The 22,297-nt window shown below is 39.1% G+C and overlaps 1 protein-coding gene across 4 annotated transcripts in view; it reads left to right on the top strand.

The window, feature by feature from the left end:
* Positions 1-22,297, top strand: part of SH3D19 (SH3 domain containing 19) — a 162,974-nt gene that overhangs the window by 103,983 nt on the left and 36,694 nt on the right. For 3 of the 4 annotated variants that reach the window (XM_058550186.1, XM_058550187.1, XM_058550185.1), the window contains exons 3-7: positions 7,258-7,298; positions 13,390-13,432; positions 15,514-15,652; positions 15,782-15,935; positions 16,650-17,654. In XM_058550186.1, the coding sequence (XP_058406169.1) occupies positions 7,258-7,298; positions 13,390-13,432; positions 15,514-15,652; positions 15,782-15,935; positions 16,650-17,654 (1,382 nt within the window). Of the gene's footprint in view, positions 1-7,257; positions 7,299-11,689; positions 12,011-13,389; positions 13,433-15,513; positions 15,653-15,781; positions 15,936-16,649; positions 17,655-22,297 lie in introns of those variants that run through there. The other variant, XM_058550188.1, reaches the window with a different exon arrangement.

The raw sequence follows: 22,297 nt of genomic DNA, 5'->3' as shown, positions 1-22,297 counted from the left end.
GAACTGTCAATGGTGATGAAAAAATAAGTTAACTCAGAACTCATATAACTTTTTCCCTAAAGCTTTCAGAGTTTTTTTTTTTTTCTCCTCAAAGCCCCAATACATAGTTGTATATCCTAGTTGTAGGTCCTTCTAGTTCTTCTGTGTGTGACTCTGCCTCAGCATGGCTTGATGAGGGGTGAGTAGGTCCATGCCCAGGATCCGAAGGGCAGACCCTGGGCCACCGAAGCAGAGCATGCGAACTTAACTGCTACGCCACGGGGCCAGCCCTGTTTCAGAGTATTAATAGAAGTATTTTGTAGTTTTGTTATAGTTTTTAAGTTTAGCAAAAGCCATCCCAATTGGGTCTCAATTCTTTTTCTTTACTAATCTTTATTCTCTAATTCTTAAGAAGGAATTTGCTGGGCCGGCCTGGTGGCATAGTGGTTAAGTTTGTGCACTCTGCTTCAGCAGCCTAGGGGTTGCAGGTTTGGATCCCCGGTACAGACCTATGCACCGCTCATCAAGCCATGCTATTGCAGTGTCCCACATACAAAAAAAGAGGAAGATGGGCACAGATGTTGGCTCAGGGGCCAATCTTCCTCACAAAAGAAAAAAAAAAAAGAAGAAACAAGAAGGAATTCACTGCCTCACCATCCCCAAACTTTAAACTGTGGAAGCTTATCAGAGTTTTAGAACTAAAAGATAATTTGTTTTCATTAGTTTCAAGTAATTACATTTAATCTTATTCTTTTCCATTCTCCATAGTTTATCAGATCTGACCTTACATATTGCGATGATGATATTAATTTAGACACTATTAAAATGGCATTGTAGCTTTATATTTGTCTCAGTGGCAAAGTACTATTTACTAACTCATACTTGCTTCTCCCATTACATAATGTTGCCTTAATCTAGCCGGTAATATATGGTGATAAAAGCTTGACTGATGCACACACAAGATGAAAACACAGGTGTTTGTGTTAGTCTATAACATTATTGCTTTCTGTTTTGAGAAGCAAATCAGGGTTGGCTCAAGGCTTTATTTATAAAAATGTATGTAGTTATTTTTCTTTTTGAAATGCAGCAAGTTAAAGACTTTTGTTTTATTGTAGTCCTGAAATGTGGCATTTTTAAAAAGTTCAGATAACCCTTGATTTATAAACACCTGACTTAAAACATAGAGTGATTGACTGTCTATGTTCCTTCATAAAAAGACTCATTTTTTTCTCCTGGTATAGCCATAGTACCACTTTTTAAAAAGTGTTCTTGGTGCTAGAAATTTCTTCTACTTCTTTCTTCTCTCCTCACTGCCTTTGTCCTATTTTCTCACATGCCCCCAATTTTATCCCACTACTGCCACCATCAGCTTGGCAACCAGAAATGGCAAAGTCAGCTTTTTTCTTATCTATATAAATCCTATTACTCTTTTTTTTGTTGCCACTAGCTTAGTGGTTCTCAGCTGAGGGCGATTATCCCCCCAGGGGACATCTGACAATGTCTGGATACATTTTGAGTTGTCACAACTGGCAGGGAGTGGGGAGAAGTATGCTTTTGGCATCTAGAAGGTAGAGGCCAGGTATGCTGCTAATCATCCTCTAATACAGAGGACAACCCCCTTCCTTAACAAATGTCAATAGTGCCAAGGGTGAGAACCCTGCACCAGCTCTATTCAAGTAGCAGCTCTATGTTTTCTTCAACTTTCCCAGGACTAAATTTAGACACTCCTCTTCTGAGCTTTCATAATACCTTATATAACTTTTTTTTTTTTCACGTTCTGTTTTTATCTTTTATTTGTTGATCTTGTCAATAAGACTGCATAATTCTTGAGGGCAGAGGTTGTATGGTATTTATAGTGGTGTCCCCAGTTTGTGATAGAATGCCAGGTAGACAGTGAGATTTTAATAAATGAATAAATGCACGTGTGAATAAGACACTCCAGACTTGCCCAGTGCCTTTCTGGCACTTCCAGAAACCTCTTCTTGCTTCTATCTTCTCTTCCCTACCTCCACTCATTATTTCTCTCATCAAATATTAGTGTGTCAGTCCCATCATCCATATATTTAGTTCCTACAAATGTGAATCTGCCCACAATTCAAGACATAGAATACCAGCACTCCAGGGTTTATGAATAAACCCTTTTAAAAAGGCAGGCATGCCACAAACACCATGGTTGGTGCATACAGACCAGCTACAGCCAACAATGCTTGTTCTGGGGAGATGTCCCAGTCAAATTCTCACTTGCTTTTGAAACTCTTTGCCATCATATCCTTGACCGATGGATTCTTAGTGTTTAACCTGGCTGATGATTTCTGGCATCAACACTTTACTCTGTAGCATGTTTCCACTTATCCTTTGGCATGGCATTTGAGTTCCAGTCCCTTCTTAACTCTTACCATGGTTTCTTCATATGCTGTGCTCAAACCATGCTCAACTGTCTCCTCACTCCTGATCTATTGCACGTGCTGCCTGACACTCCCTCTTTAGACTCTTTCCTCCTACACATTCCTCAGGTCTCAGTCAAGACACATGTCACATTTTGGAAGCCTTTCCTCAGACCCCAAGATCAAGTGATGTATACCTTCTCTTTATCCATAGCACCTTGTGCCTACTGCTATACACTATTAATAGAAAGGCACTTGCAATATTTGTCTATCTCACTGAGGCCAGAGTCTGTGCTGTCAAGGCATTCTTGGTGCCTGGCACATATTATACATGTAATAAGTAGTGGGTGTGTGAGAGAATGAGTGAGACAGAATACCTCTTCCAGCCTGCAAAAATCACACCAATCTGGTTAAACCTTTCTGCTAGAAAATAGAGATGAGTCAATCCCAATGTTGAGAGTCTTTGGGGAAGATGGTACAAGGAGATAAACTTTATATTCACTGGCAGCTTGACCAGAGGTCAAGATCTAGATCTTGTTAACTCTTTGTTAAGCTAATGGCTTTATTGACCAGTACTTTAATGATATGCCCAGGGCCTTTATTGAGGGTTTTTACAAAGGTACCTTTTAAAAAAAAAAAAAGTACAGAATGCACTTTAAAAAATATATTCAGTTGCTTCTGCACACGGAACTCCAAAACCAGATGTGATGATGACGATGGGCACTTGCAGGCGTTGTTCTGATTTGTGTATCAAACAAGCCAAATCCAGCAACTTCAGTTACTGGTTTGTGAAAACAATTTTTTCCTCACCAAAGAGAGGAGGGAGGGGGAATGAATTTAAACTTGGAAATGAGCTGTTTCTTTGAAAGTTTTATAAATATTTTTTAGAATCTGTTTTTTTATGATAAATAAAACATAATCCAAAATAAAAAGAGAGGTTGGATTTTCTTAGGTGAGATTAAGAATGACCATTGTGGTTTGCTTTGTTGTTGTTTTTGACAACATCAAAATGTCATACCTAGCAACTTTTATTTTGTTTTCTCCTGCATCTGCAGAGTCTGGACGAGACTCTAATGTGTAATTTTTTGGATCAGCTTTATGCTTGGGGGGTACTTGCCTACATATTGAACTTTGTGGAACATCCAGAAACTTTTACGCATCCACCCAAACCTGAACTATAGACTTCTGGACTATAGTCAAACAGTAGTGAATTCACATCTGGCTCTGCCACTTACTAGCTGTGTGACTGCAGACGCAATACCAAACCTCTAAGCTTCATTTTCTTCATTTTTTTAAAAGTGGATCATGTGTTTGGCACACATAATAATAAGCTGTTATCATCATCTTTATCTCTCAAATCTCATCATTAGAAATTAATTTCATTAGGTGAAGAAACTTTTAAAATGTAAATGTCTTTCTTAAAAACACTTTCTTAACAACTTACTGAGGTTATGTGCAAACGCAGTGGTAGAGAGTGATCCTACAGCACAGCCTGAGAAGGGCTTATTGTAAGAGAGTGAGAAGAAAGGATAGAAGGAGACTCTGAACAGCTAGGGAGCCCCCCAGAGTCCTGAGGAAGCTAAATCATCAGGCACTTAGACCTGAGACAATTCTTTCTTGACCCCAACTTTTAGTTCTCTTTCTCAGGATTTGAAAGCCTTTTCCCCTAACCCTTCTTTTCCCTCCTGGAAGCATCTTTGGCTGTCACATTTCAGGAGTGATTTATCTGCCCCACCAAGAATAAGGGCACCTGATAATAGGGGCAGCAGTGCTTGAAGAGTGGAAGACAAAAGATCTGGGTTAACTCTGCCAAGGACCAGGATATAGGCTTATAGATTTAGAATGGAGTGATGATGCCGTTTTGCTGTTCTTTGTTTTGTCAGGGAGTGGCCTAGGCTCAGGTTTCATCTGAACAGCAGAAACCAGAGGAGAGCAAAGTAAATCTCAAAAGAGAAAAATCTTTTAACAACATAAACTGTTAGACATACTATCTACATGATATCAGACCACAAAGTGAGAACCTGTCAAGGGTTGTACGTGTTGTCAGATGTTTTGTGATGCCCCTAAAGATTATGAACAAACAGGAATAACAATAATAGCAGCCCACATTTATTGAACACACGCTTTGTTCCATGTATTGTGTAAAATGCTTTAATGGATTCTCCCTCTTATCTATCTCCTTCATGAGAGAGTTGAGTTATACATGAGGAAACAAGAGGCCTTAGAGAAGCTAAGTAATTTACTAGATGCCAGAGTCACACCAGCTAGTAAGTGGAGGCACCAGGAATGAATATGGACAGTTGGACTTCAGAACTAGCTCTCTGAACCAGCAGGCTCTACTGCCTCCTCCTCTGATCAGTGGTCATGTGGCCATGTCTACTGTCCCATGGTGGCCATCCTTCTTGGAGGTTCTCAGCTGAGACTTGAGCCTGAGCTCATGCTGAGGGAGGTCTCCCATGAGGCTTTCTCTTAAAACTATAGAGTGGTACCTTCACCTGTAGCCTTTGCCCTGCAGAAAGACAGAGATAAGGGGTCATCTTCAATACTACAGTTTTTGCATCCGTAGCTATATTTGAGATACAGAAGTTGTATGCACTGCACAGCCAGGAGGCTACTCCAGCATCTCCCAAAACTGCTTCCCCTGGGGATGTATTTGACCACAGGCCTTCTTGATTTTCCCTACCACAAAACGTGTTAACCTCTAAGTAGAACTTTAAACTTTAGAGTTTGGAAAGTGCTATTTTAGATAGAAGATATTGATTGGCTGGTTTATAGATCTAGCCTAAATATGACACTGCAAATCTTGAGAATTGTAGAACATGGGCTGACTTCAGTCAAAATTCTATTTTGTGCCACAGTTTCCACCCCTCGCAACTTTTTTTTTGAGGTATAATAGACAGAAAAGTGTACAAAGTATACAGCTCAGTGAATGATCACATCTACTTAGCACCCCAGAAGGCCCCCTGTATTCATTTTCTAGGGCTGCCATAACAAAGTACCACAAACTGGGTAACTTAAAGCAACAGAAATGTATTGTCTCACAGTTCTGGAGGCTAAAAGTCTGAAATCAAGGTGTCATCGGGGCCATGCTCTCTCTGAAATCCATAGGGGAATGCTTCCTTGCCTCTTCCTAGCTTCTAGTGGTTTGCCAGCAGCCTTTGGCCTGCCTTGGCCTGCAACTGCATCACTCCAGGCTCTGCCTTCGCTGTCACGTGGCACTTCCCCCTGTGTCTCTGTCTTCACATGGCCTTCTTCTAAGGACACCAGTTATATTGGATTAGGGGCCCACCCTGGTCCAGTATGACCTCATCTTAACTAATTACATCTGTAATGACCCTATTTCCAAATAAAGTCAGATTCTGGGGTACTAGGGGTTAGAGCTTCAACATGTCTTTTTTGAAGGGGGAACAGTTCGACCCAAACACCCGCTATGTTTCACCTTAGTCAATACACCTTCCTCCTTCACAAAGGTGACGAACGATGTTTTTAAATAATAGTAACATCCCACCAAATCAGTGCTAATGAGCAAGGAGATTATGATGAACACATTCAGTAACATTTCTTATGCCCTGCCTGGGCACACACATGGAACTTCGGCTGTTTTGGCCCTGCTTCTAAATACTGATTTTGATTCTTTTAATTACTGTACCTGAGTCAACAGACACAATATTAACATGCAGATTTTCTCCAATTTTGTACCCAGAAGTTTCTCCTCCAACTTCAGTCAACCTATTTGCATTTTAGTGCTGTTACCGCTTCTATATTGCCTTACACTAATTTTTTTTTCAAGTAGTTGTTTACCAAAAGCCTGTAAGAACTTTTTTAAAAAATCAGTATTGCTGAATACACATATTTTTTTATGTTACGGTCCTAACTTCATGATTTTGGAGACCTCCTGGAGCTTAATGGTTTTTTTCTTGTCTGGCAGAATAGAATATTCTTCAAGTGTCCCTCCTGTAAAATGAACTGATATGTTATTGCATCTTCCTGAAGCTTTATCTTATCTATCTAAGAAACAGAAAGAGGATTTATACAGATTGCCACAAGCATAAATTTAAAAAGAGCATAAATTCAAAAATAAGTTTAAATTTTAAGAGCATTCTGAAAAAAGTGAAGAATTTTATAAATAAGGGTTTTTTTTTTCTAAATAATATCATTAAACTTTTAAGGTTGTATATTTTTTCTAAATGATTTCAAAAACAATTAGTCCAGCTGATTTGAATAAAGATAAAAAACAAACAAACAACCTTGCAAACTAGTAGCATTAGCCTTTGCAGCTAGAAGGTTTTCACCAATGAGTAAACAGAGGCTCAGAAGGGTTCTGTGACTTGCCCAAGGTCACACAGTCAGAGACAGCCAGGATCAACCAGCTATTGAACAAAACTCAAAGCAAGGAGAGACTTTTATTTTAGGTGGTGATGTTTTTAATTCTAATCTTAGAAAGAAATGCTGTTGATCCTTAGGTCAAATTGACTATAAAAATGATCTATTTTGATCTGATATGAGAAGACAGGAATTCCAATGTCAAAGACAAAAGAGATACAGAGGACCAGAATTCTTTTGAGTACCATGTAATTGTTACCTGACTTCGAGCAGTGTCTAGAATTTTACTGGAAGATGCAGTATGTAGGTAGCTATGAAAGCAATTTTAAGGCAAAATTTTATTTACACTGTAGATATACTTTACCAGCCTCCTTACTTCCCATAAAGCATTTCAACTGTCAAAGGCAATTTCAAGAATTTGTGTTTTGTAAAGAGGATAGACCAGTAACTAATGTATCAAACTTGCTGCTTGGTGCCATATTGAGTCCCAGAAATGACCTGGCATTGTGAATGATTCTTCTTCAAAAGGATTAATGAATGTGTAATAAGTTTTCTTTCTTTCTTTTTCCAGCCAAGGACCTTTGTCATCCATTAGAGCAGTAATCAAGAGAAGTAAGTTTGTTTTTTCCTGCTCTGTATTTTCCTCTGTAATAATTTTAAATGATGATATAGATTTCCAGCAAATGATTATATTTGATGGATCTTACAAAGAATCCAACAAGAGTAACTTCTCCTAAGGAGTAATAAACCATTTCAGAAAAGCAACTCGTTTTTCAACTTTCTTTTCAACTTTCACTTATTAATATGCCAGTTCCTCAGAACAATATTTTTCTCTTACAGAACTAAGCTGTTAAAAAAAAAATCTGGGGCCCAGCCCGATTGCACAAGTGGTTAAGTGGGCGCGCTCTGCTGCGGCGCCCCGGGGTTCGCCGGTTTGGCTCCCCGGCGCACACCGATGCACTGCTTGGCGGGCCATGCTGTGGTGGCGTCCCATATAAAGTGGAAGAAGATGGGCACGGATGTTAGTCCAGGGCCAGTCTTCCTCAGCAAAAAAAGAGGAGGATTGGCAGATGTTAGCACAGGGCTGATCTCCTCACAAAAAAAAAAAAAAAAATCTGGATTTCTAGTCAATTTTCATGATCTAATATAAATTTTATGTAACCATTTTCCATATATAGAGACATCTGATGGGTTTAAAAAATATCAGACCCTGTCCTTTTTGATTCATTTGCTCCCACAGTATTTTTATTTAACTGTATAAATGCCTGTGGAGTTCAGCTCACACTTCCACATACAAGATAGAAATGCTGTAGTATATTCTCTCCAAAATGGTGCATTCGTACTTTCTGACTTTACCTCTTAGTTAAATCTTTAAAACTTACTCTTGGTGTAAGACTTTAACTTTTTTTTGTGTGTGTGAGGAAGATCGGCCCTGAGCTAACATTTGCCAATCCTCCTCTTTTTGCTGAGGAAGACCGGCCCAGGGCTAACATCCGTGCCCATCTTGCTCCACTTTTTATAGGATGCCACCACAGCATGGCTTGACAAGCGGTGCGTCGGTGCCCGCCCGGGATCCGAACCGGCAAACCCTGGGCCCCCGGAGCGGAGCATGCGCACTTAACCGCTTGCGCCACTGGGCTGGCCCCCAAGACTTTAACATTTTTTAAAATAAAAGACTCTACAAAGGTCTCTTTTCCAAATAGAGCATGGATTACCTGTTATTAAAAAAAGAAAGGAGGGATTTTTAAATGTTCTTCACATTATTTGAGCTGAGGTCACCACCCTGAGGAGGATGCATCCTGCTTTTAGAAACATTAATTTGTAATATTTAGTATGAATTTAGGATATCCACAGGTTGTAAAGAGCATCCATTGGAACGATTGCGGTGAAAAATTTGTAAGGTGGCAATACAGAAAGATATTCCATGATTCCCCACGTTTCCTTTTGTTGGTGATGGTGGTGAGTTATAAAGATGTGAGAATGCCACACTGTATGGTGAAGGAGATTCAGATATCAAAATGAAAAATGCATGATAGCTTTACATGCCTTAAAGACCTTGGAGTAGGGGTAGGGGGAGAAAGGGCAGGGAGAGAATTTAAAAAGGAAATTAGGGTCTGGAATTTAGGCAAGAATCTCTTGTTGGAGATATAATTTGTGGTAATCAAGGTTATAGGCAAAACCCTGGGAGTAGCTAAACATTTAGGGAGAAAGTGTAGAGGATAGAGAAGATGACAAAGGCAGAATCTTGGGAAACATTGATATCTGAGGCCGACTATGCCTTTACGTTGCCGCAGGGCAAAAGATGCCTGACCCCAAAACCCAGACCTGCTGAGGATGAGGGCCTCCTTTCTCTGAGTCCTGTCTGCTGGTTCCTGCTTTTGTTCTCTGGCTTCTTACCTTTCCTACCTCTTGGATTTCAGGACCTCTTTGTTGGGGATTGTAATTTGTTCCTGACTTCCCATAGATCCTCCAGGATGGATTTTACTTACCCTGAGGCATCTGTGCTGTGCAAGGATTAAGGAGAAGGCAGCTAAGGAGGAGTGTGCAAAAAAAGGCTGAAAAAGAATGATGAGAATAATAGAAAAACTAGGAGACAGCCGTGTATTAGAGGTCAAGGGAAGAGAGGTTTTTGAAAAGAATGAGTGAACCACAAATAGCTCTTAATGCTGCAGCAAGGTCAAACAAAAGGTGGCTGAGACTAGGTCATTGTATGTGGCACTTAGGAGGTCAGTGGTGACCTTCGAGAGAGCAGTTTCAGTAGAACATTGAAGTTGGAAGCCACACTTCAATTTGAACAAATTGAATATGTGGAAGTTGGGACAGCTGGGGTAGGCCACTCTTTTATGAAATTTGGTGGTAAACAAAAGGAGAGGGAAGGGCTGTCGCTTGAGAAAGGAGGAAGGTCAAGCAGAGAAGAGATTTGAATGTCTTCATAGACTGTTTAGGATGAGGAAGCTTGGAGACATTTGTAGGCAGCGGGGAAGGAATCAGACAGAGATCAGAAGAAGAAATTGGTGAAGCAGGGCCCTAGAAGAGAGAGGAAGGAGATGAAACAAAGGGAAAACTCTTGCTTTGAGGCTTTAAAAAAAAAAAAAAACAACTAACCCAGTTGTCTTTTAGTTCTTAGGTGTCAGTCGCTTTGTATACACTAAAGAAATATTTGTTGGTTGTGTTTATCCCTGATGTTTAGGCAAGAAGGCCAAACCTAATCCTCAAGTGATGCCATGTAAATACAGAATGAGGAATAATTGTGTCATCCCTTGTCTTTTTCCCCATTTTGCCCATTCTATAAGAAAAATTTGTAAACAGTTTTTGTCTTACCCAACCCATTGAAATGTTTGCTTTACTACCCCAGATTCAGTCATCTAACCCTGGCAAGGAGAAAGACTTTATCAGATTTTTAAAGCAATATTCCTTAACTGGTTGTATTTTAAATTCTTTCATAATGATTCTGGTCCCAATAAAGCCTTGAGGTCCTTTTTTTTGCATTCATTCTTGTGATCCCTAAATATTTTGAGTAAAGATCTTAAAAGTGTCTAATTGAATATATCTGGAATTTCATGATTTTTCCTTTCATTAACTGTTTAAGAGAAAGTTATTCTCTGAAATTCAGATTTAGCTAATATTCACTGCTTCTTGTAAGTCAGGAACTGTTCACATACATTGTAAAATAACACTCCACGTGGTAGGTATTAACCCCATTTTACAGATGGTAGGGACACTGAGTCTCAGAGAGGTTAAATGCTTCACAAGGTAGATCTGAGCTGTGAACCTAGACTTCCTGACTCCAAGGCCATTGAGCTTTCTACTCCACGGATGTTCTTGTTATCATGTCAAATGCATCCAGCTCATACGCTGTCTCAAGCAAATGTAGTTATTACTGAGTTAGTGAGTTATTTTTTATTATTGTGATTTTCATTGGTAAGACAGTATTATAGCAAAGATGCTTGTAGTATAATAATCCTTCTGTGTGTTTATTTCTTCTTACCATCATTTAGTTGATAATTTTGAATTATTTAGGGTCAGAACTAGTATCCAGCTCTCCTGGCTCTACAAGGAGTTAAACTGCTTCAAGGAACAAACTGCTCCCAGCCGTTCCCGTAATGGGCTATGTGACCTGGGATAATTTGTTTAACCTCTCTGTATCTCAGTGTCCTCATCTGTAAGGTGAGGAGTAGGATGATCACTGAGGATCCTTCCAGGCTTATGATCCTGTTGAAATTTAGGAGGATTCTTTATTAGTGCTAATATTGCAAGTCCAGATCTCAATCTTTTATAAACAGCTGAATATGAATTTGTTTTATACTTAGAATTTAACTATATGAACTAGGAAAGTTTGAAAATAGTTCTGTAAAATGGCAGAATAACTTTAAGTGAAAATACTGCCTTTATTCTGTGGCCTTAATCCAAAATGCATGAAACACGAGTAGCTTGTGGCAGGGGATTAAAGGAACATGTTTGTCTGTATGGGCATTGGTGGCAAATTCAATTCTCTTGGCAACATCTATGCCAAATCTGTGTAATCTGGAAAAATGAGGATGAGATTAAGCAGATAGTTGAGAAAATAGCAGGAAGAGTGTGAGACACTACATGAAAATCGAGTGTTTCTAGCCGCTAAACTTGTTCAACACTGACGAAAAGTGTCAGTCATTTCTATGAGGTTCAAGAGAGAAAAGAGATTTCATAGATGAGTGAAATTGAAAAAAAAAATTAAGAGCAGAAGAAGGAAAAGCAGTGATTCTCAAAGGATACGGAAAAGATCTGTAAGTATGATTGGGAGACCTCCTCTCCTCTCATTCTGCTACATCCAGAGTAGGAATACTACTCTGCTAACCAGGGGGACCTGTTGCTAACGACCTCTGGTGTGAATGGGCAGAATCAAGTGCAAAGCCACTGATTTAAAAGAATGTAAATTGACTACTGAATTACCTTTTAAGTGTTGTATTCATACTTTAGAATTGATTCCTATTGAAGTAGCAAATTGATTTTACAAAATGGCTTTTAGATTTTTTTGCACTGTTGTTAAAAATGATGGGTAGATTTTTTTACTGTGGTTATGTGTAGGAGCATCCTGGTCTGTACAGACTTATCTTTTCCGCAACATATTGCTTTACTCTCTGAAACTATGGTTCATCAACTTTTCTTTTCTGTCGAAGTGTGCAGAGTGGGGACAGTGGCATGGCAAAACAGTCTTCCTCCTGAATTCCTTTTAGAGCATAGGCAACTGGGTTCACTCCTTTTTCTCCCTTTCCTCTTCTATAACCCCTTCTTTTTTTCCCTTAGCACTCATGAATAGTGCACAGCAAAAATGCCCCGTGGAAGAGGTATGTTTGTGACAATAACATGATGTCTTTTAATAGTGCTGTCTGCTGATTCTGGCTTTCATGATAGCGGTGATGTGATTGTAGTACTTGGTGAGCCTCTGACTTAATGAAGCCATTCTTATGAATCAGATGCGCCACTCAGAGCTTTAGCCTCTCTGTCCTCTTTTATTCCAGTAGACAAAATGTACAAGATTTAGCTCTTGACAAAAATGTAACAGTCAGACCAGTTAATGATAGGAATATATGACATCCTGCAACTCAAGATCCAGAGGGTTTGGTTTCAGATGTTGGGTTTGCTGTGCCAACCCAGCATAGGTTCAGCTGTCACAGCTCCAACCCCAGCCTAAATTCCATTCTCACCTCCCACCTCCACCTCTGCCTCCCCGGCTTTGGCAGCCTCCTTGTTCAGAGAGAATCAAAAGTTAGTAGGAGGAGGAAAGAAAAGATTCACATCTTCAACCTTTTCAAATCAGAAGAATTTGATTTGAAATCAGAAAAAGTATTGTAGAGATACAAAGGCAACTGGTAGAAATAGTTTCTATCTGAAACATATTCCCTTTTGTGCACAAATCTTTACAAAGTAGTACATATTTGAAGATTTTTAAGAGATATATTTAGAATGTGCTCCTTGAAAATAGGGATAATATTCCCTATTACACATATGGGTAATATGTGACCCCATATGTGACATTTTCCAGATCATCTGATTAAGACTTGATTTAGTTTTAAAATAAAATTTGGAAAAAATTTAAGCCATCTAGCTTTTTGAGTTTGAGACTTGAGGGAAAAGTCGATGCTGCATATACAGTTGTATAGGTTATAAACGTTTATAAAAGTGTTTTGAACACTTTTTGCTTTTCTTATTATCTCTTAATTTAGGTAATAAAACAACATAAATGTTATAAAATTCCAGAAGAGTTAGAAAATAGATGAAAATTTGACCACTTCCACTCTCTTTGCAATAGAGTTATAAACAAATATGACAAAAGTATAGTCATGTGGTTGAGAATAGATATTTAATTTTTTTTCTGCTCATTGTTATTTCATGTCATTGTCATAATGCTCTTACCATGCACTTTGTATTTAATAGCTATCTTCTTATCTCTGTTCATTCTTCAGATTATTTTCAGAACCACAGAATATGTTTTGGGGAGTTTTTGAAATCTATATTTTCTTATGCAGTTCAAATATGTATATAACTTTATGCCATGTAAAAAGATCATTTTGATTTCCTTTTCAATTATCAATGTTAAAATTCATACATTCTATATGATATCAAGTATAAGCTAACTTTTTCTAATGGGGTACCCTATACAAATTTAAGCCTTTATAGAATGTACTAATTTTTGTGTTATATCAGTTTATTTTTTCTTCTATAGCTTCTCGGACTTCTATTCAGAGTGAGCTTCATCGAGAGAGGAGGTATGGTTATATTTGTAACAAAGGGCATATATTCTGCAAATAATGAAATCAAAATGTATTATCAGCAAGTTAAATATTTCTCTTTCATAAACAATGTATTACAGTGTTTTGCCCCATTAGTACACTTCCTGAATTAATCTGTAAGTTTGAATGATGAAGATTTTCCTTGAGAGAAGAAGCAATACAAGCCTGAAAATGTTCTTTTGACAGTGATTATTTACTGAAGTCAATTTAAAAAATGTTTATTAAGCAACTTCTATATGTAAAGCATTGTTGTAACTGCTTCAAAGAAATGCTTTGTACTGCCTAGCTACTTAGTAAATGTTGCACAGATAAATGCGTAGATGACAGGATAAAAAATGGAATGGAAGGATAAAGAAGGAAAAGAGTCAAGCAGGCTGGATAGACAGCTGAATAGATAAATGACTGGATGATTGGTTGGAGAGAAGGAAGGAGGGGAAGAGGAAGGAGTGAGTCACTGGGTAGATAGAAGGAAGGACCAATAGACAGACAGACAGGTGGTAGAATGGATGGAAGTGTGGACAGGTGGATAAATAGATTTTTTATAAGACGTGGTTCCTGCTTTCACTTTTCTTACAGTGTAGTATAGAGTAATGTAGAACAAGGACTTTAGAGTCAGACATAACCAAGTACTTCACTACTTTCTTACTGTGTGACCTGGGGCAAGCTACTTAGTCTTTCTTAGCTTCTGTATCCCCACCTTTAAAATGGTGCTAATCATACCTACCTCATAAGGTTGTTGTGTATGGTGCTTAACATTTATTAACTGTTAACTCTTTTTATTTAGTTAGACCAAAGCTGTAAGCAGAGGTTCTTGGGTAATGCGGTTCAAATTTAATCAATGAGTAGGTTTTACTGTTTCACAAGCTAGCATGAGAATATGTGTATGTGCACAGTTTTGGTAATGGCAGTGCTTTTTTATTTTTATTTTCCGTAGAGTGCTAGAGAAAAGCAGAACAGATATCATCATCCCTATTTGTTAGATGAGAAAACTGAGGCTCAGAGAAGTTGATTAATTTGCTCAGGGTCACACAGTTGGTGTTTGTTAAGAAATCATGTTGAAAATAAAACTTAAACATGAGACTATAGAATCAGATTAAGAAAATGATGAGGGGCTGGCCTGGTAGCGTAGTGGTTAACTTCGCGCACTGCACTTCAGAGGCCTGGGGTTCGCAGGTTCGAATCCTGGGCACGGACCGACGCACCACTCATCAAGCCATGCTGTGGCGGCATCCCACGTACAAAATGGAGGAAGATGGGCACAGACGTTAGCTCAGAGCGCATCTTCCCCAGTAAAAAGAGGAAGATCGGCAACAGATGTTAGCTCAGGGCTAATCTTCCTCAACAAAAAGAGGAGGATTGGCAACGAAAGTTAGCTCAGGGCCAATCTTCCTCGCAAAAAAAAAAGAAGGGAAGGAAAGAAAAGAAGAGAATGAAAGGAGCCGTGCCCAAATCACTATGGCTCCTCACTACTAAAGATTAATCATCAAATTCATACACAAAACTGACCAGGAACACAGACACACACGTCAGGGTCCAAAAGTGAACACGTAAACTCTAAACACTTAAAGGTGACTTTGAATTGGGGCACAGGTGGAGTGAGGAGAAAGAGAATATTCTATTTATATAGTATCATTTCAGAGTATCTACTTCATAATAACAGAAAACTAAACAGTTCTATTCAACCAGTGTACTTTTCTACCTTCCAATATGTTTCTGTTTGTGCAATAGGCTAGATAGCAGAGCCCTGGAACAAAGAGATTGTATGGGCTTTACTTAGTCCTTATTCTTATCAACCAAGGCAGAGCTAAGTGAGTTCAGGGTACATCTCTAACTTTTTGAGGCCAAAGTTGTAGAGAATGATTGTCATTTGCTCCCTTGAAGTGTGCCTGGGTGTACTGTTAGAGACAGCCCAGGCCAGAGAGGTCATTTCTGTGACTATGGAAGTTCTCATGTAACTTTTTTGGGTGATAGTTGTTTTCATGAATCTTTGAACATCTGCGAATAGACAATAGCTTGTTACCAGCCTGCAAAACCTCACTGAGGCTTCTGTCTGCTAGGCGCCCAGAGATCACCATTGTGGCAGCTGAGCCACTGAGGCCAGCCTCGTGGTTTCCAGGAGCCCCACCTCCGGGACTGGGGTTTCCTGCATCTTCTGCAGCATGCTCTTGGAGGCCCAGTGAGCTGGTTCCTACTGAGGTGAATAAATATCACATTATCTCTTTGCATTTTATTTGCAAAATGAAGTTCAAAAATAAGAACAGTGGGACTGTTAACATCTTGGCTATTGCCCATAGATGTCTAAAATCTTCATTCTTTATTTTGCAGCTCCCACCATCTTATGAACAAGTCATAAAAGAAATCAACCAAGTTCAAGTTAATACTACAAATAATAATAATGCTGCTGCAACTCCAAGGCACACTATTACTTCTGCAACTCAGACTGACTTTTCAGAAGAAATAGACAACCATCTGCCTCAAAGTAATGCAAGTAATTTGTCTTCCCTAATTCTGACCTAGTTTTAGGGGAGCGGTCAGTAGTAGGCTCTAGCCTTTAAAATAATTTGCAATTTGTGCATAATTCATTGAGTTCTGCTTCCCAGTCAGTGTGATCATTGTGTACTTTCTTTATTTGGGTTTGCTATGATTATTATGATAATAGATCATTCTCACGAGCCACAGCCCCAATTTCTTGGGCTCACACTAGTTCATGTCACAAAAACATCATCCTTTTAACTCATAGTTGGCATTACTGCTTATGCCCTTTATTCCCATAGAGAAAGATGTTATGTTTAGCAACTTAAACTTGACAGGATGCTAAAGGTGGCTGTCCTGTTAGGTTTTTAAAAAGCATTGTATTTGGATAACTTTGGAAAAGTAAAGCAAGAAATGTTGGAATTTTGATGAGAGAAATGGTTCATGTGATAAGTCTACTGAGAATCAGGAATTTAATGGTGTTTTAAAATAGTATATAGCGAATATTTCTTATATGAATAAATATAACTTAAAGAACACTCCTGCAGGAAGCTGAGTATAAACAATTTCCCCACTGGTTTTGGAATTATTTTTTACAAATTAAGGAAACCAAAATCTTTTGTATTCTACATATATATTTTAAAAATCTGTGTATCTTCTGTTATTTTTTCTTTTAAATTATAGCATTGCAACTTCTTTTTGTTTGTTTTGGTCTTTTCAGCACTACAGGCACCTCTCAAACCTCTTCAGCCTTCCCCAGCAGTCTCAGCCAGTGATCTTCTGACAAATGTGGCGCCTTTAATAGTCTTTGATGTTTCTGAAGAACAGAATTGTCCAGAAAACTCCAGTGCTACAAGATGTCCAGTGCCAAAACCAAGATCAAAAAGCAACCTCAGACCAGTAGCCAGAGATACTCACATTAAAAAGCAGAATCACCAGAAAATCAGCTCTGCGGCCACAAAAGAAGAGTCATCCCCAAGCCAGCCCCAGTCTCTGCTGGACAATACCAACGACTTGGATAGTCAGGCAGTAATGAACATTATGAACACAGAACGAAGCCAAAATAGTATTGTTTCAAGGATCAAAGCATTTGAGGGTCAGACAAATACAGAAACCTCGGGACTGCCCAAGAAACCAGAAATTGCTCCCCGCACACTCCCCCCAAGGCCTACTGTTTCCTCAGGGAAACCCTCTGTGGCTCCCAAACCAGCTGCTAACAGAGCTTCTGGAGAATGGAACTCCTGGACTGAAAACAGACTCAAGGTGGCCTCTAGGGAAGGGCTCACCCCACACTCTCCACTGCAAGAAGCAGGGAGCATCCCAGTAACCAAACCTGAATTGCCAAAGAAACCAAATCCTGGCCTTATACGCAGTGTTACTCATGAGATTCTGGGAGGAGGGCCCGTGGCTGAGAGCCCTGATGGTGGGAAGAAAGTCCCAACTCCTGCTCCTCGGCCTTTGCTGCCGAAGAAATCGGTTTCCTCAGAAAACCCCACCTACCCTGCAGCTTCGCTGAAACCGGTCACTGTTCCTCCCCGACTCTCAGTGGCATCACAAGCCAAAGCATTCAGGTCACTGGGAGAAGGACCCCCAGCCAACCCCCCAGTTCCAGTTCTGCAAAGCAAGCCTCTGGGGGACATCGACCTCATCAGTTTTGATGATGATGTTTTACCCACCCCATCTGGGAACCTGGTTGAAGACTCCCTGGGTTCAGCGTTGGTTCTGGGTGAGTAAATAAGAAGTGGAGGGGAATCTAAACTCATCATAGGGTATCTTGAATGGCACTTGCTGTTTTAGTTTCCACTACATAAGTTATTGCGGTATATACGTATGCGTGTGTGCACATGCATGTGTGTGTATAGAAACGGGGAAATACAGAGAGACTAAGAAACATGGAACTGGGTGGGAGTTGGAAACAGAGAGGAATGGAAATATGGGATGGGGGAGGTGGAGATGGAGAAAGAGGGAGACATGCATGGTGATTACTGTTTTATGAGCCAGGAATAAGCAGACTGGGACTAAGGATGAAACTAGATGTGAGGCTGGCTCCCTTTCTCTGGTAGGTACAGATTCACGCATTAGGAGGATGCAGGGGAAATTCTCATAGATGAGAAATCATGCAGTGGCCCCAGAAGGACCCCTAAAATTGAACTGGCCCCGCTGGGAGTGTCAGCAGAAGGGCCAGCCCTGGGGAGGACTCCGGCAAGAGCAGTGCAAGGAGTGAGGACCCAGCCATATGTTGCAATTTTTTTCCCATAATCTTCACGGAACATCTTCCCTTGGGAATGCAAAGTTTTGTAAATAAAATATAACACTTCTAAGTTTCCTGCCAAGATCAGGACAATTAAATTTCCCAAGAGGCAGAGAGGATGTTTTCTTTCCTCGTGCTGTTCAGATGGAGGATGTGGTGGTAAAGCTTATCTTTGATTTGTCAAACTAAGCTGCCCTACTTGTCATTGATAAGATTCCTTTTACTACTCTTTATTTATTTGGGTAGAATTTGTGAGCATGTAAACTTGATAGTATTTTCAAAAGGTTAGCTGTCATCTTATAAATGTTTAACATGCGTCAAAATGGTATACATTCTGTGATTTAAAACCAAATTCTGCACAGCACAGGTGTATTTTAAATGATAACAAACACATTTATTAAATATTTATCACGCACATAATATTGTAGCTGGCTATGGAATGCCTCTTGTCCATAAAGAGTGGAAGGAAGAACATTAGAATGTATTGAGCTTCTGCAGGGTTCCAACCCCTCTGCTGGATACCCAGACATACATTATTTAACTTAATACTTTCAGTAACCCTCTGCAGCATATCGTTGGCCTCAGTTTGTAGACAGAGAACATAAGGTTGAGAGATATCAATGTATGGTAACTTCCCAGTGTCAGAAAACTAACAATTTTCTGAGGCAGGATTCAAACACAGTCTTTTTATTCTAAATTTAGTTTATTTTCACTATATCATGTTGGCATTCAACATTTTCATGAATCCTTAAACCAGGCAACACATTAAAAACTTTCAAGTGTTTGTTATCTCATTTTCTTATTTAAACCTTTTTGGTGTTACAAGGTTCAGGGTAGGACAGGAATGGGTAAATCCAACAGAAGCAAGCCATTAAGGAGTGGAAACAGTTCAAGGGCAAAGAAATATCACCTTTTGTAGAACCTGCTGGATTCTATGGGGATGGCAACTTGGTTAATAATTGCTGAGAATTTATTCTGTGTCATCAAGCAGATAATTACAATCATCTTCAAAAAGGAAGGTCAGTAGTATACATTCAACATGAATACAGTCTGATGCTTCATGCTCAGCCTTTTCTGTTTTGATTTCTACCACTTCATTGCACATCATTTAATTATTGAGGCAGTCTTTTAGCAAAATCTGTAATTTGCTTGCCGTACCTGACTTTAACCATTGCTCTTGGCTGTGGAGTTATATTGACCTAAACACTTTATCTTCTTTCTAAACCTGCTCCTCTTCCTATATTCTGCACCTTAGTAGTGATACCTTCACACACCCAGCCTTCCCTAGATAATCCTAGAAATACTCTTGAGTCTTCCTTCCTGTCACTCAATGGCTAGTTGTTTGGACTTGGAGTCATACAGGCCAAGGTCTGCCACTTAATTGCTCTGTGACTTTGGGCAATTTACTTAACCCCACAGTGCCTCTGCTTCCTCATCTATAAAACACAATAATAATACTCCTCATGGAGGTATTGCAAGGATTAAATGTGATTATGCAGGAAAGCCCTATCACATTGTCTGAAACATGGTAAGTGTTCATTAAGTAGTAGTTATTCCTGTTACCTCTTGCCCTTCACATCCAATTAGTTACCAACTCCTGCTGGTTTTACCTTCTGAATAGTTCTTGAATGTTCCTCTCATTTCCGTCCCTCCTCCTCCTACCCCACTTTAGGCCTCTATGCCCAGATTACTGCAGTGGCCTCCTAAATTGAGCCCCTGCATCTGCCTCAAACCCATCATCATCTATTTATGGCTACCCAAGGGATCGTTCTAGAGTGTACATTGGACCATCTTGCTTCCCTGCTTATTGACCTCCAGAGGCCTTCAGGATCACCTCTGAATTCCCCAACATGCAGAGAGATTTTTGTTCTTTATTTATTTGGGCTTTGTGACTTTTTGATGGTATATCAATGTCAGTGTAATAAAGGATTATGGTCTCTTTGTGAAACCTTGCCTAATTGTCCTGGCATCAGCCAGAAACTGGGAGAGGAACACAGGAGAAAGGAGAGAAACTCACAGATGTCTTTCCTTTTCTTTTTCTTCCCTCAAAAATAAAGAAAATCTAATAAAATAGTTTTCATAAAATGAAGTTGCCATATTAATCTCAGGAAATGGAGATCAGAAAATACCAAAGCTATGAAAACATTGTAAAGATTAGAAAAATTATTAAAGGAAAACTCATAAAACAGGCAATTTAATATTGGATTCATTTCTTGGGTAGGATGCCTTCCAGGTTAATGTAATGGAGCTGAGAAGTATTAGCAATTCCTCTTCACACCTTTACAAATCATACCCAGTTGTCAAAAAAAGCAGAATGCTTCTGCTGTCAGCCCCATTACACAGACCAGAATAATAGTTTAGCAGCCAATTTTTGCTATTAACAGAACTCAAGGGAAAGAAATGACAGAAAAGCAAGCCACGGATGGTGAAACTAATTATGATGACAAGCATATTATTAGAGACAGGTAATGGGCAGAAAACTACATTATCATCAATGTTTCTCTCAACTCGGTAATGAAGACCATGTGGATATAGGTGTAATGGGGCCTGCTTGCTTGGCAGCAGGTGTAGAATAATTGGGTTGGTGTGAGGGGCTAGAAGGAGGGCAGAATAAATACTGCAAATAAAAGTAAAAAAAGATGCCATTGACTTTCCTTAGATTTGGATAGGAGATTCTTTTGGAGATGTTTTGTGTTTTTTCTGTAGAAGCAAAAGCAAACAGTCTGTGATAGAATTATGGCACTGCAGTTCTTAAGCCTTGCTGGATCACAGAACTCGGAGAATCTGATTAGGCTGTGAATCTTTCTTCTCCCTTGAAAATAGCCCTTTAGCTCGTGTACACACAATTGGAGGTACAATTTCCAGAGCTTCAAGGGCCTATTCTTGGACACCAGATTAAGGACTTCTACCACAAAATATTGGAAATAACCTTCAATGGACTGCTTAAATAAATTATGGTACATCCTTACAATGGAGTATTGTGTGGTAATTAAAAAGGAGGCAGACCACCTATTATCTCCCACTATGGACCAACCTCCAAGATATTATTAGGTAAAAAATGCAAGGTACAGATAGTATTCGGGGTATTTTAGCTACTGTTGGTGTTGAAACACACACATACACACAACTATGCAATGCCTTTGGAAAGATGTATAAAAAGTTGGTAACAAAGGTTGTCTTTTACGAGGGAACTGAGTAGGCAGGAGAGGATGGGGGAACCTGGTTTTCAAAGCTGAACATAAGCAGAATTAGGATGAAAGGAACTGGGAGAGTTACATCTTGTCGTCCTTGCCACGGAAAGAGAGCCACCTCCCACACTGATCCTCAGCCTTTTGAGGAATAGAAATTTTAAAAATAGTAAAACATGATTTTTCTAAACAGTTATATTATTCAAGGTTACAAATAACAGCTAATTATTAGGAACAAAATGTGTCTAAGTTAGACAAATTCAAAAATATATATCTGCATTATCTCTTATTTAAATAAACCCACCAAGGAATAGTATCCAAAAAAAAGAGTTTTTATTTTTCTGGTTACGTTATGGAAAATTTTATGGCCATTATTGCCTTGAAAAAGCAACTAAAGGGACCAAAATTTTCTCTTTTTTTCTGGTTATTTTTAAGTGATTTTTGTTTTAGTTTGTTTGGCAGGGATGTTATTTCAGCTTAATCTTGTGACTTTTTTCTTGTGATTGAATTTATTTTATTGGATTTTTTTTAGTTACAGAGTAACATATATTTGCTGTAACAAGTCAGACAATACATTTAGTAAAAGAAAAAAAATGATCTCTCTCCAGTCCATCCAAATCCCCAGAGTAACCAATGTGAACAGTGTTGTATGTAGCCTTCTGTGCCTTTGGACATTCCAAACCAAAGCTTACAAACATGTACATGTGTTTTTCTTGCTTTTTTGAAAAATTTTTATCATACTATACCCATCACTCAGCAGCTTGCTTTTTTTATTTAACAGTTAGATTTATGGACATTTCTTCAGGCCAGTAGATCTAAGTCTAACTCCTTGTTTCCTTATAACTGTCTAATAGTCCTGGTATGAGTGTATTGTCATTGATTCACCATTTCCCCTATTGATGGACATTCAGGTGGTTTCATTTGTTTTGA

Source organism: Diceros bicornis, chromosome 11 (assembly GCF_020826845.1).
Source record: "Diceros bicornis minor isolate mBicDic1 chromosome 11, mDicBic1.mat.cur, whole genome shotgun sequence".
NCBI lineage: Eukaryota > Metazoa > Chordata > Mammalia > Perissodactyla > Rhinocerotidae > Diceros > Diceros bicornis.
This window is presented reverse-complemented; position numbering and strand designations above follow the sequence as displayed.